This window comes from Capra hircus, chromosome 29, assembly GCF_001704415.2.
Source record: "Capra hircus breed San Clemente chromosome 29, ASM170441v1, whole genome shotgun sequence".
Classification (NCBI taxonomy): domain Eukaryota; kingdom Metazoa; phylum Chordata; class Mammalia; order Artiodactyla; family Bovidae; genus Capra; species Capra hircus.
In genome coordinates, this window is record NC_030836.1 from 18684960 (window position 1) to 18699309 (window position 14350).

Sequence of the window (14350 nt, forward strand, 5' to 3'; positions counted from 1 at the left end):
GGGTGATTCAGTCAAGGAACCTCAAGAAGTAGGCATGTTAGTCTTAGTTAAGAATGATAATTTCAGCATGCTTATTTGAAGCACAATGACTTAGAAGAATGATTCCTAAATGCTGGTTCACAGACTGGTTGCTTGTTTCTAGGAAGCTTGTTAAAGATGCAGAAATTCTGATTCCTGAGTTGCTAATGACGCCCAGGAAGCTGTTTTACGAAAGGCTGCGCTCAGGTAGATTTGGATGCACGGCCAGGTTTGGGAAGCTGTGCCGATAGCGCACTGGAAGCCAGGAACTTGGGCTGTAGTCCTGGGTCCAGAGAAGACTTGCTCTGTGACATCTCTGCGACTCCCTCAGACCTCTGTCGAGGGTCCAGGGAAATGAGGTGTGTGAAGTATTTTAGCCATTACAGAGCCCCTGGAACATGTAAAGTGGGGATTACATGTTAGGTTAGCAGCAGGTATTCTCTGTGTTTGACTTCAATCCCGGCAATCAAGGGTCCTCTCCCTGCTCCGCCCCTGTTCCATCCCTGACAGCCAAGCAAGGGACTTGATCCACATGATCTACAATGTTCTCCAACTGTAAATGCCTAAAACTGTGTTTTCTGTTTTGCAGACACCAAAGTTCTATCTATTCATGTGGATTTTCATGGATATTCTTGCTGCAGTTTTCATTGTTGCCGTATTTCATTTTTATTGGTAAGCGTATGTCTGTAAGTTTAAATGTTTTTCCCCCCAAATAAAAATATAAATAATTTGATGGCAGTTTAAGAGAAAACAGTTACATTCTTCTCATAGTCCCATGTGGCAAATCCTCAGGGAGACAGTGTTTTAAGGGTTTTCTCTTCCAAACCTCCTGTTTCTTCTCATGCTGCCCTTAGCTCCTCACACCCTGTCTACCTCCTCTACGTGAGACCATATCCTAAGGATAAGAACTCTCACTAAAGCTTAATCAAAGCCTGTTACTGCAGATCCCTTGTGTATCAGTTGGGAGAGGACAGGGGGTTGAAGGTCATCAGAACAATTGCCTCCACCTCCCCACCTTCCACAGCATGGGACACAGCAGAGTGCTGTGTAAAGAACAAGCTCACCCTCCAGGAAACCTGGGTTTTAGTCCTGGCTTTTCCTGTAGTTCCACTCCAGCACTATTGCCTGGAAAATCCCATGGACGAGGAACCTGGTAGGCTACAGTCTGTGGGATAGCAAAGAGTCAGACACGACTGAGCGACTTTACTTCTTCTTCACTTCTTTCCTGTAGTTGCTGGGTAACCCTGGGGTAATCACTGCCCCTTTCCAGACCATAGTCTTTGTATCTGTCCAAGAAAATGACATTTGAGAATTCTTGAGCAGAAAATGCTACAAGATTACAAGGTTCAGGCAGAAGAGGGGACATCTGGTAGAAGAATTTTAGCTGAAAGAGATTCCATGGTTCTTTAGATCTCATCATGCCCATCATTTCCTCATTTGAGTTATCTCTTAAAGGGGGAAACTACAAACCCTCCACCTAAGGTAGCATTTGACTGGGTAATGTTCTTTTCTGGCCACTGCCTGTATTATTTTAACTTTGGAAGAGGTCTCTGAGGCTCATGGTCCCTCTGCTTCATTCTAGGAAGAGAGAGAGCCAGAGTGAAAAAATCCTCCATGGTATCACCAGTTACACAGGTAAAGTCAGAGGCCTTTAGGAAGTCATTGCCTCCAGAAAGCAGGGCCTACCTTTAATGTTTCTCTCAAGAATTTAAGGAGTCTAAAATTATGGAGTGGGAACCACTGAGAAGTTAGGAGAAATAGGCTGGGCACAGATTCTAGAGGGCTCTTGACATCAGAATTCATTGTGGGCTTTATCCTCTAAGCAGTGAGATTTCTTGAAAGATTTTGAATGTGGGTATATATTTGCTCTCTTGTTCATATATTCATTCATCACATGATTATTATTGAGCACCTGCTTTGTGCCAGGCATTCTGAGAAGCTGAAGCACCTGAAAGCTGTCTATGGAGGGTGGTTCAAGAGAAAAGAGCTTCTGGCCCACGGAGAGCAGTTAGGAAGCAGGCAAAGGTATAACAGTTGGCATCTTTGGTTCAGGCATCTAGTTCCAGGACAGAGAAGCTGTCATGTTCATCACAGCTCAATGTGCTCTATGTGGCTTCAGTTGTGATGTATGTTGGAAGGTGGAAGGAGAAAATTGCAGAGATCCTGGAATTTTCATCTAGAGTCTAGGCTCTGCATATAAGCAATCAGGAAATGGCGAATGAGTTTCAAGCAAGGGAGTAATATGCTTAGACTTCTGTGTAAAGGGATAGAATAGCAGAATAACTTATTGATCAGCAGGATAACTAAGGGCTGAGTAAGTGAGATAGGTCCAGTAAGGGAAGGGAAGCTAGAGTTTATATTTCAGGAGGTTGTGGTGATAATCACACAGTGAGTTACTGGTTTGGGAAGCCAGTGCCATGTCAAAGGGAAAGCCATTTAGGAGGCAGAGGACTGTGCAGTGCATGATGTAGCTTCCTCCCATAGCTCGTGGAGCCTTAAGTAAAGTTGAAACAGTCACAAAATCATGAATTAATTTAATTTCTTGTGGACAGTGGTAAAGATCATGAGATGTTGTGTACCAACTGGCAGAGTGTTCAACACATACACTACTTAGAGTTGCAGGAATGGATCCATAGGGACCATGAAAACCAAGTTCAGACATTTGAAGTGCAACTGTCTTTCCTACTGTAAAATTGAGTGGTTTAACCAAGCTGATCCAAATTTCTTAAGATAGAGATTTCCAGTAACTGAGTTTTACTCATTTTAAAAAGATCACTCTGCTGCCTCTTAAGATGACTGAAGGCTGTGTTCCAGCTGCCTAATGCTTTTTAGTAGTTATATTAGTAAACTAGGGCTTCCCAAACAAAATACCACAGGCTGGGTGCCTTTAACAACAGAAACTGATTTTTCTCACAGTTCTGGAGGCTAGAGGTGCAACATCAATGCATCAGCAGCTTTGCATTCTCCTGGGGCCTCTCTCCTTGGCTTATAGCTGCCCACTTTCTTGCTGTGTCCTCACACTCTGATTTCTCTGTGCACACACAAACCCCCAGTGTCCTCAGTGTCTCCAGATTTTCTCTTCTCTGCTCAAACTGGATCAGGGCTCACCATAATGGCCTCATTTTGATCTGTCTTTAAAAGATTTATTTCCTAAATTAGTCCTATATTGAAGTGCTAGTGGTTAGGGCTTTAACATATGAATTTGTGTGGTATACAATTTAACCCATAACAGTAATCCAACCAAGAAATAAAAGAATGTGAAAATGATGAGGAAACCATGGGTGGAAGAGAAGTTTGGAAGGAAAGTTAAAAGAATTGTTTAAATTTGAATGAAAGAAGTAATTATAATGCCTTAGGAAAGCATGGTTTCAGTTCAGTTCAGTTCAGTCGCTCAGTCGTGTCTGACTCTTTGCGACCCCATGAATCGCAGGACGTCAGGCCTCCCTGTCATCACCAACTCCCGGAGTTCACTCAGACTCACGTCCATCGAGTCTGTGATGCCATCCAGCCATCTCATCCTCGGTTGTCCCCTTCTCCTCCTGCCCCCAATCCCTCCCAGCATCAGAGTCTTTCCCAATGAGTCAACTCTTCCCATGAGGTAGCCAAAGTATTGGAGCTTCAGCTTTAGCATCATTCCTTCCAAAGAAATCCCAGGGTTGATCTCCTTCAGAATGGACTGTCTGGATCTCCTTGCAGTCCAAGGGACTCTCAAGAGTCTTCTCCAACACCACAGTTCAAAAGCATCAATTCTTCAGTGCTCAGCCTTCTTCACAGTCCAACTATCACATCCATACGTGACCACAGGAAAAACCATAGCCTTGACTAGCCAGACCTTAGTCGGCAAAGTAATGTCTCTGCTTTTGACTCTACTATCTAGGTTGGTCATAACTTTTCTTCCAAGGAGTAAGCGTCTTTTAATTTCATGGCTGCAGTCACCATCTGCAGTGAATTTGGAGCCCCCCAAAATAAAGTCCAACACTGTTTCCACTGTTTCCCCATCTATTTCCCACAAAGTGATGGGAGTGGATGCCATGATCTTCATTTTCTGAATGTTGAGTTTTAAGCCAACATTTTTATTCTCCACATTCACTTTCATCAAGAGGCTTTTTAGCTCCTCTTCACTTTCTGCCACAGGGGTGGTGTCATCTGCATATCTGAGGTTATTGATATAACTCCTGGTAATCTTGATTCTAGCTTGTGTTTCTTCCAGTCCAGCGTTTCTCATGATGTACTCTGCGTATAAGTTAAATAAGCAGGGTGACAATATACAGCCTTGATGTACTCCTTTTCCTATTTGGAACCAGTCTGTTGTTCCATGTCCAGTTCTAACTGTTGCTTCCTGACCTGCATACAGATTTCTCAAGAGGCAGGTCAGGTGGTCTGGTATTCCCATCTCATTCAGAATTTTCCACAGTTTATTGTGATCCACACAGTCAAAGGCTTTGGCATAGTCAAAAAGCAGAAATAGATGTTTTCTTGGAACTCTCTTGCTTTTTCCATGATCCAGTGGATGTTGGCAATTTGATCTCTGGTTCCTCTGCCTTTTCTAAAACCAGCTTGAACATCTGGAAGTTCATGGTTCATGTATTACTGACCTGGCTTGGAGAATTTTGAGCATTACTTTTAGCATGTGAGATGAGTGCAATTCCCTGTGGTCAGTGCTGAGTTTTCCAAATTTGCTGGCATATTGAGTGCAGCACTTTGACAGCATCATCTTTCAGGATTTGAAACAGCTCAACTGGAATTCCATCACCTCTGCTAGCTTTGTTCGTAGTGATGCTAAGACCCACTTGACTTCACATGCCAGGATGTCTGGCTCTAGATGAGTGATCACACCACATGATTATCTGGGTCGTGAAGATTTTTTTTGTACAGTTCTTCCGTGTATTCTTGCCACCTCTTCTTAATATCTTCTCCTTCTGTTAGGTCCATACCATTTCTGTCCTTTATCGAGCCCATCTTTACATGAAATGTTCCCTTGGTATCTCTAATTTTCTTGAAGAGATCTCTAGTCTTTCCCATTCTGTTCTTTTCCTCTATTTCTTTGCATTGATCACTGAAGAAGGCTTTCTTATCCCTTCTTGCAAATCTTTGGAACTCTGCATTCAGATGCTTATATCTTTCCTTTTCTCCTTTGCTTTTCACCTCTCTTCTTTTCACAGCTATTTGTAAGGCCTCCCCAGACAGCCATTTTGCTTTTTTGCATTTCTTTTCCATGGGGATGGTCTTGATCCCTGTCTCCTATACAATGTCACGATCCTCATTCCATAGTTCATCAGGCACTCTATCAGATCTAGTCCCTTAAATCTATTTCTCAATTCCACTGTATAATCATAAAGGATTTGATTTAGGTCATACCTGAATGGTCTAGCAGTTTTCCCTACTTTCTTCAGTTTATTTTAGGTGGTTTCTTATTATCCCATGGGTTGCCAAGACCATTTGTTTTTTGTGTTTTTTTTTTTAGCCTATTTAATTTTTTTGAATGTACCAGGTCATAGTTGTGGCATGTGGGAATTTTAGATGTTGCACACAAACTGTTAGTTGCATCATGTGGGATCTAGTTTCCTGACCAGGGAGTGAACCTGGGCTTCCTGCATTGAAAGCATGGAGTCTTAGCCATGCTAGGGAAGTCCCTAGCCTATTTAATTTTGTGCTTCATTTTGGAAATATTGTCTTACTGTATGGTTAGTTTTTAATTGCTATGTAACAAATTACCTGAGACCTAGCGGCTCAAAAAGACACAAATTTATCATCTTATAGTTTATTGGACTAGGAGTCTAGGCATAGTTTTGCTGAGTCCTCTGTACAAGGTCTCATGAGGATAGCATCAAGTTATTGGCCTGGGCTGCAATCTCATTTGAGACACCAGAGTCCTCTTCCAAGATCATGGGTTGTTGGCAGAATTCAGTTCCTTACAATTGCAAGATTGAAGCCATCCATGTTTCCTTAATCATTCTTGAAATAGTTTCGCTCTAAGATCCTAAAGACTACCTTCAGGTCCTAGCCATAAGGCTTTTTCACAGCATGGCATCTTAATTATTCAAAGCCAGCAGGAAAATATCTCTTGTAGCAGATAGATGGAGAAGGCAATGGTACCCCACTCCAGTACTCTTGCCTGGCAAATCCCATGGATGGAAGAGCCTGGTAGGCTGCAGTCCATGTGGTTGCTAAGAGTCAGACATGACTGAGTGACTTCACTTTCACTTTTCACTTTCATGCATTGGAGAAGGAAATGGCAACCCACTCCAGTGTTCTTGCCTGGAGAATCCCAGGGACAGTGGAGCCTGATGGGCTGCCGTCTATGGGGTCACACAGAGTCGGACATGACTGAAGTGACTTAGCAGCAGTAGCAGATGGATTGAGGAAAAAGAGAGCAAAGAAAACAAAATATTACACCAAACAAATAGAGAACAAGTTGAAACATGGTAGTCATAAATTCAATCATTTTATTAATTACATTAAATATAAATGAACCAAATTCTCAAAACATGTGTAGGAATTGTCAGACTGGATATAAGCAGAACCAACACATATGCTGTCTATAAAAGAAATACTTAAAATACAAAAACACAGAGTAAAACCAAAAGGATAGAAAATAATATGCCATGTAAACAATAAGCCTCAGAAATAATACCTGAAAAATCTTCAAAACATGGAGCATAAAGAAATAAAGATTCCATAATGATAAAACAGTTGATGTATCAGGAAGCCACTATATATACTTAATAGCAGCGCTTCAAAATATATTAAACAAAAGCTGAAAGAGAGAAATCATACTTAGAGATTTTAAGATTCCTCTCTCATTACCTGAAAGAACAACTAAACACCCAAAAAATTAAATCAGAAAAGATACCTGAATACTTTCAGTGAACGTGACCTATTGACAGAAAATATACTTAGCAACTACAGGATACACATTTTCAAATGTACATTGATAGCCATAAAATGAATCTAGAAAAGTTTGCTGATTTCCATAATACAGAGAGAATTAGGCAAAATGAGGGGACAGAGAAATATGTTCCAAACAAAATAACAAGACTAAACCTCAGAAAAAGAACTAAATGAAGTCGAGATAAGCAGTCTACCTGATAAAGAGTTAAAATTAATGGTCTTGAATATGATCAACCAGGAATTCTCTACCCATCAAGAGTTGAAGGAGAGATCGAGTGTTTCCCAGATAAACAAAAGCTAGATGAGGTTCATCACCACTAAACCAGTTCTATAAGAAATGTTAAAGGGAGTTCTTTAAGTTGAAAAGAAATGACACTAACTGATAATAAGGAAGCTTGCAAAAGTAAAAATCTCACTGGAAAAGGTAGGAGATGGATCACTTATAAGGAAGTATGAAGATTAAAAAAATGAAAGTAGTAAAAATGACTAAAATTATAATAATTAGGGATGCCAAAAATAAAATGTAATAAACTGTACCATCAATAAATTTCAAAAGATAAAATCGCACACTTTTGTTCTGTGATCACAAAAGGAATTAAGGTAGAAACAATAAAATATCTAGATAATCCTCTAAATTCTGGAAATTAATGTCTCTCTAAACATTTCCTTGATAAAGGGATTAATAACAATGGAAATTAGAAAATACGTTTAAAGGATAATGCCTATATAATGGCAAAATTTGTGGGGTACAGCATAAAGCTGAACCTAGAAGGAAATTTGTAAGTTTAAATGTTAGAAGGAAGATTGTTAAGGTAGAAACTTATCAATATGAAACCAATTTTAAAAAGCTAAGTAAATTTTTTTCCAAGTAAAAAGAAGGAAATAATATAGATAGGAGCAATGGAATAGAAAAGATGAAACAATAGAGAAATTTTTAAAAGTTAAAGTTTGTTCCCAGGAAAGATTAATAGAATTGATAAATTCTTAATGAGAGAAATTGATTGACAGCATGATGGATGATTAATGAAAAAGGGACTAAATCCAAATCCTAGAAATAAAAAATTATAAACATTTTAAACCATTAAATTTGACAATTTAAATGAAGTAGACAAATTCCTTGAAATGTATAGCTTATCAGAACTGAAAGAAGCTGAAATTTGTAGTAACTCACTGTCTATTGGAATCAAATCTGTGAATCAAAAATCTACCACAAAGAAAAATCCAGGCCCAACAAGTCATATTGGTTAATCAAATATTTGATAAATAATATCAATTTTATACCAACTGTGAAAAAAAGAGGGGCTGATTCTTTGAGGCCAGCAATAATCTCATATAAAAAATGTCTGACAAAGAGAGTACAATAAGTAAATTCATAAATCAATATCTTTCATGAACTTAGACATAAAAATCCTGAACAAAACGTTAGCACATTGAATCCATCAGTAGAAAAAAGGATAAAACATTGGGAGCAAGTGAAGTTTATACCAGCAGTGCAAGATGAATTTATCACTTGAGAATCAAATTAATCTACCATATTAGCAAAATGAAATAGAAAAAACATATTTGACAAAATCAACTATGTTCAAAGCTCTGAGTAAGCTAGACCTGGAATGAAACTTACTCAATCTAAAGAGAGATATTTAAACAAAAAACCTCCAACCAACATGATTTTTAATGGTGAGACAGCATTTTCTCTCTAAGATTAGCAATAAAGCGAGGATATCTGCTCTTACTAGTATCTGTTTGGCATTGTACTGGAGATCCTAGCCAGTTTAGTAAGATAAACAGCAGGCATAAAGGAAGAAATAAAACTGCTGATTCAAAGGTATGATTATTTACATTAAAAAATTCTAAGGACTCAAACAACAAATCTACTACAACTGGTCACTTAAGCAATGCCTCAGGATATAAGATCAATATACAGAAAAATCAATTGTGTGTTGATATATTATCAGTGAATGATTAGAAACTTTAAAAATTGAAATAGCATCATTTATAACAGCCAAGTTATAAATTCTGACAAAGGTCTGTCTAGTCAAAGCTAATGCTTTTTCCAGTAGTCACGTATGGATGTGAGAGTTGGACCATAAAAAAGCTGAGCACTGAATAATTGATGCTTTTTGAACTATGGTGTTAGATTAGACTCTTGAGAGTCCCTTGGACTGTAAGGAGATCAAACCAGTCAATCCTAAAAGAAATCAGTCCTGAATATTCATTGGAAGGACTGATGCTGAGGCTGGAGCTCCAATACTTTGGCCACCTGATGCGAAAAACTGACTCATTGGAAAAGACCCTGATGCTGGGAAAGACTGAAGGCAGGAGGAGAAGGGGACAACGGAGGATGAGATGGTTGGATGGTATCACTGACTCAATGGACATGAGTTTGAGTAAGCTCCAGAAGTTGGTGATGGACAGAGAAGCCTGGTGTGCTGCAGTCCATGGGGTTGCAAAGAGTCAGACACAACCTAGCGACTGAAATTGAACTGATAACAGCATAAAACATTGACTAGGAATCTTAGGAAATTATTGTAAGCTCTTACAAAGATAGATGATTGTTCATTGTAGACTACAAAAAGTTTAATGAGGAAAAAGAAGACCTAGATAAACGGAGCAAAATAACACATAAATGAATTTAAAAATTCAATATTGTAGATATTGGATATCATGGAATTGAGTTACAAATTCAATTCAAGCATTATAAAAATCCCCTTCTTTCTATGAAGCTGACAAAAAAATAAAGCTCATGTATGCAGCTGTTTCTTCAAGAGTGAAATTACACTCAGGGCAAAAATAACTGGATTCTGGACTGGCTGCTTTGGATTTTCACTCTCTTATAGATTTCAGCTCTACTGTTCCTCATTATATTATAAATTCTTAGATAAATTTAGGATTTCTTCTTGATTTCGTACAGTATCCAGTTTCAAATTTGTCTTTGATAAGAGTCCATTTCCTAGCTGCATTACTGGAAAAAGTCTCCATCATCTATTTTTTCTACTGTTCAGTTTGAAAAAAAATAAAAAACTATTTTCTGAGCAATTACTATGTGACAGATACTCCTGAGCACTGTATATGGGGAGGCAAGCAAGACAAAGTCTCTGTCCTTAAAAAGCTCCCATTCTAATGGAGGATGTGTTCATTTTTCTATTCAAGCTGCTTTGGAAGCAGTGGTTATGAAATCCATGAACTTTAAGCAAATGTTGATTTCACCCTTCTGAGTGCTCCCATTTGAGTGAGAACCTCACACAACAGACCCTTAAACTCAAGCACCTTGATAAACTGAGGATCATAGCAAAGTCTGCCCAAAGGCTGGATAGGGAGGAGAACTAGGGGGGAAAGAATCTAAAATGGTAAGTGAGGAGCTGACATTTTAAAGATGACTAGGATTCTGTCACATGACAGGCAAAGATTGGAGAAGCGACTTTGAAAGAATATGTGTTGGTTTCTTTTCTATCCCACAGAAACTCCAAGTACAAGCCTCCATGATGAAGTTTTGGAAGTTGTGGAAATACCTGGACTTTTAACCAAGAGTGACTCTGAAGTCATTATACCAGAGGTTGTCAATGAAACCACTGCACCAACCGTGTATCCCACAGATGATGTTGGACAACCAGTGCCCACTGAGCCAGCCTTTGAACCCATCCAAGCACCCACTTCAGAAGCCAACAGAGAGGCCACCCTCCAAACTGTATTGCTTACCTTGGAGGCAAATGAACCTACAGTTCCCTTCACAGAGAAGTCTCCTCCTGAAATGTACCCTGAAAAGCCCCCCACCATTGACTCCCCCCAGTAATCCTCTTTTATGATGGTTTCCACCACACCCAGCATGTCCTTCTCCCTCTACTGGGCTGTCTTCAAAGAATAATTAGCCACAACTTGCCTCCTTCTCCTTTTTCTCCCTCTCTGTGCCTAGGATGACCTGATGGTAGAGAGAGATCAGGAAAGGGGTGCGGAGGAGCCAAGGAGGCTCTCAGGAAAACTACTCTGGTCTCACCTTTCCTCTCCAGGGGATGAGCAGTGGGGAAAGAGTGTGATTCTGGAGTTGGAGCTGGTTGTTCTCCAGGTGTCAGAGGATCTGTCTCATCCTAACCCTTCATAATATTCCCCGCTAAAGGAGTGGCTGTGGTGAACATCAGCCTATAAATAAAGGCAACCTCTTAGGAACTGAGAAGGAAATTGATACAATCTTTGGGGCCCTCTGTGGTCACTCAGGCTGACAAAGACAAGGGAGGAGTGCCAGCGTGATGCCCTCCAGAGTCAGAGAAGGAGAGGTGGCATGGGTATGAGCGGGGGCACAGATCTCACCCACTCGCACATCCTGTCATACAGTGTGTGTGGGGTGCTTCCTCATAGCTTGTTACTGGCTGATTCTCCAGTGGGGTGATGGGCATATTCCCATGTCCATCCAGTAGCTTTTGACCTTGAAGGGAAACTCGAGCTGAGAACCCTGTGTTGGAAGCAGGAAGTTGTGTTCTATTGTATGACCATCACTACTCACCCTCCTTGTCCAGGGCTCATGTTCCCATGTATATGGTGATGGGCAGGGGCAGACACCACAGCCCCTTCCCTGGGCTGACTGTGGAGTCCTGTAAACATTGGTGGGGCAGGGCTGCCTCAGATGGCTGCATTGTCATCCCAGAAAGTAGGGCCATGTGGTTTGGGGACTTTGTTTCAGCAACAGCCCCTCCTTGTCCCATGCAGGCATCTGGAGACCAGGAATAGCACTCCCTGTGGAGTGGTTTGTCACCTACATGCAGGTGACCCCAGATGCTTGTGCATTTGAGGGCAAGTGAGCTAGGCTGGCTGTGCTGAAGTATCAGGGGCCTTGAGGACAGATCCCTAACATGCCAGAGGCAAGAGGATTCTCCCCTCACCTCTCCAGGCTCTCAGCCTAACCACAGTCCACAGGGATGTCCCACCCCACATCACACCTTCTCTGTCTGAAGACCCCACCCAAGACCTGCCCAGGTCATGTCCAAACTTGGGTGTTCCATCCTGGTCACAAAGTAATGTTTTACAGGCTCCCACTGGACATAAGGATTTAACCCCAGGCAGCACAGTTCTTAGAGGTTCTGGGGTTCTTGGAGGTTTCTTGATTGACTAAGGAGATATTTCTGGCAGGATTCAAGCACCACTCTGGATCCACTGGCCCTAGATAAGGCACAGAAGCTGGATCCCCTTCTGGATCTCCAGCCAACCACATGTAGGTCTCCACCTCCCAGGATGACCTCCAGCATTGCCCCGCCCATCCTGCCCTAGTCCCAGCCCATCCCTTTAAGCCCCTTTCAAGCACACTGTGGGCTCAGGCTCCCCAGCCCCCAATCCCTGACTAGCTTGACCCTGCACTTGTAGAACACAGAGATACTTATATAGATCACTCACCACAGGGCCCTGTCCTGGCCCCAAACAATACCCCGTCCCCCTTCCCACCAGCAAAGACAGGGCCAGAAGATAAACACAGGCTTTACGTCTGAAGTCATCAAGGGAGATTTAAGCAGCAGCTCAGCACTCACAATGTTATATGTAAAAGAGTTCTGTCTCCTTCACACCAGCTGAGGCTCCTGGAGTTTGGGGAATTAAGCCAGTCTCTTAGGTTTCAGGATAATCTTGGTTTGATTGTTCCAGCATGGAGAACTAGGTCGTCCTCTTGGTTATGTTTCCAGGCGATGCACAGAAAGTCAAAAGAGGTCACATGGTAGGATAGTCTGAGTTATGAATGACATCCGAGGAGCACAGGCTCTTATAATGGCAAGGTCATAATAAGCCAGGACTAGAGCCAACCAGGTGCTTCAGGGTGAATGGAGGGAGTTCTGCCTCCTGGCAAGCCACCTCACTGAAGAAAGGTCAGAGGCCACGGCGATACTGTCATGGTGGCCAGCCAGCCCAACCTCCCTGCCTGGGTAGTCAGGGTCTTCCTCCTGCTGCAGAGGTTGCTGATGGTCCTGAGCCAGCAGCTGCCTAGAGAGCAGGCAGGGGGCCAGAGCCGCCTTCCCACTGTTCCCTCGCCATTCCTGGAGCCCCACTATTTGCTCACGGCTGTGAGCATCTGGCTAATACAGGGAGCTGGGAGGTCATCCATCTTGTAGCCCTGAAAACAGCAGCAAGAAGATAAACAGAGCACCGAGAAGGACACTGCCATCCACTCAGATCCAGAACAGAGACAGCTCCCAAGAAACTGCAGTGGACAGAAGCCTGGACAAAGAAAAATCCTGCCCTGCCCCTGGGCTCAGCCTCCCCAGCCAGCAGCTGAAGGTATGGATTCATCCACCCATATTCTAGGATTTTAAGTTGTTGTGACCCCACATTAAGGTGCTAGTTTGTGGGTCCCTCAAATCCTGAATGCCTACCTCTAGGAGTGATTGTAAAGGCTGTATCAGCTGAGCTCAGTCCTGGAGGCCTCATTGCTAATGGCTGTGCAGTTGACTTCAACGACCAAAGGCTCAATCTCTAAATATTAAAGACACTGTGACATAGTTCCTGAGTGAGTAATGTGTTCCTCAGCTCTAGATTAAGCTCCCACCCCAGTTGGATCTAACCTTAGGTCCAACTTGACCCTGACCACAGGCTAAGCTGCACACTTCTGCTTTGATGTGGGGGCTGGGAGGATGGCTGAAGCTGCGAGTGGGGCTAGGGAGCCCCCCAGGCCTGGAAGGAAGTGCTCTCACCAGTGATGTTTCACAGAGGAGTTTGCTCCCATGTACTAGGTTCCCAGTGGTGATGTGGAAGAAGGTGTTGCTGCTGCTCCAGTTGAAGAACTTGGTGAAGGGGTGAGTGGTCAAGATGTCCTAGAGGAGCAGAGAGAGTCTGAAGTTGCACAGCTGGACTGTCTGGCTTCACTCTCCTCAGCTCCAGCCCAGAGACACCACCCACATGAAGGACCTCAGGCCCTCAGACAGAGAAAGAAGCAAGAGGGTAGAGTCCAGCTGTGCCACAGGGCTGCTGTGCAAGGCAGGCCATGGTTGGGATCAGCTAGAGGGACAGCCAAGCAAGCCCAGGAGGCTGTCAGGTATGTGGGGCCAGTCCTGGAATTTTAAGAGCTTCAAGAAACTATGCTCCCACATGAGGTGATCCAGTGGAGGTAGAAGAGGGAGATGAGAAGATACCACCTCGGGGAACACAGAGTGTAGGCTGGGTAGAGAAGCAGCCCAGGGAAGTAGAGAAGAGTAGAGAAGCCTGGGAGGACCAAGGGAGATGAGAGGAAAACCGGGCAAGTGGGCCCGTGGAGCCAAGGAGAAGATGCTGGTCACTGCCGCCCTCGCCAGCAGCCCCAGTTGTGCCCTCCTGTTTCGTGGTAGGACTCTGCCCCCTTGGTAGGAGCTGCTCAGGCCCTTACAGCTGAGCACAGTTACCCCAGCACAGCCTGCCACCCCAACTAACGTGGGCAGAGAGCGTTCTGGAGGGAGGATGTGGGTGGTAGGTCTGATGATGCTGAAAGACCAAGCAC

General features: G+C 42.8%; 1 protein-coding gene across 1 annotated transcript in view; it reads left to right on the forward strand.

Annotated features, from left to right (window-relative positions):
- The window catches only part of LOC102183767 (glycerophosphodiester phosphodiesterase domain-containing protein 4-like), a 116755-nt gene extending 102815 nt beyond the window's left edge, over window positions 1-13940 (forward strand). Inside the window, exons 14-18 of the mRNA XM_018042672.1 lie at window positions 608-690; window positions 1601-1653; window positions 10368-10695; window positions 12966-13158; window positions 13611-13940. Coding sequence (XP_017898161.1) covers window positions 608-690; window positions 1601-1653; window positions 10368-10695; window positions 12966-13158; window positions 13611-13940 — 987 coding nt within the window. The remainder of the gene's footprint in view (window positions 1-607; window positions 691-1600; window positions 1654-10367; window positions 10696-12965; window positions 13159-13610) is intronic.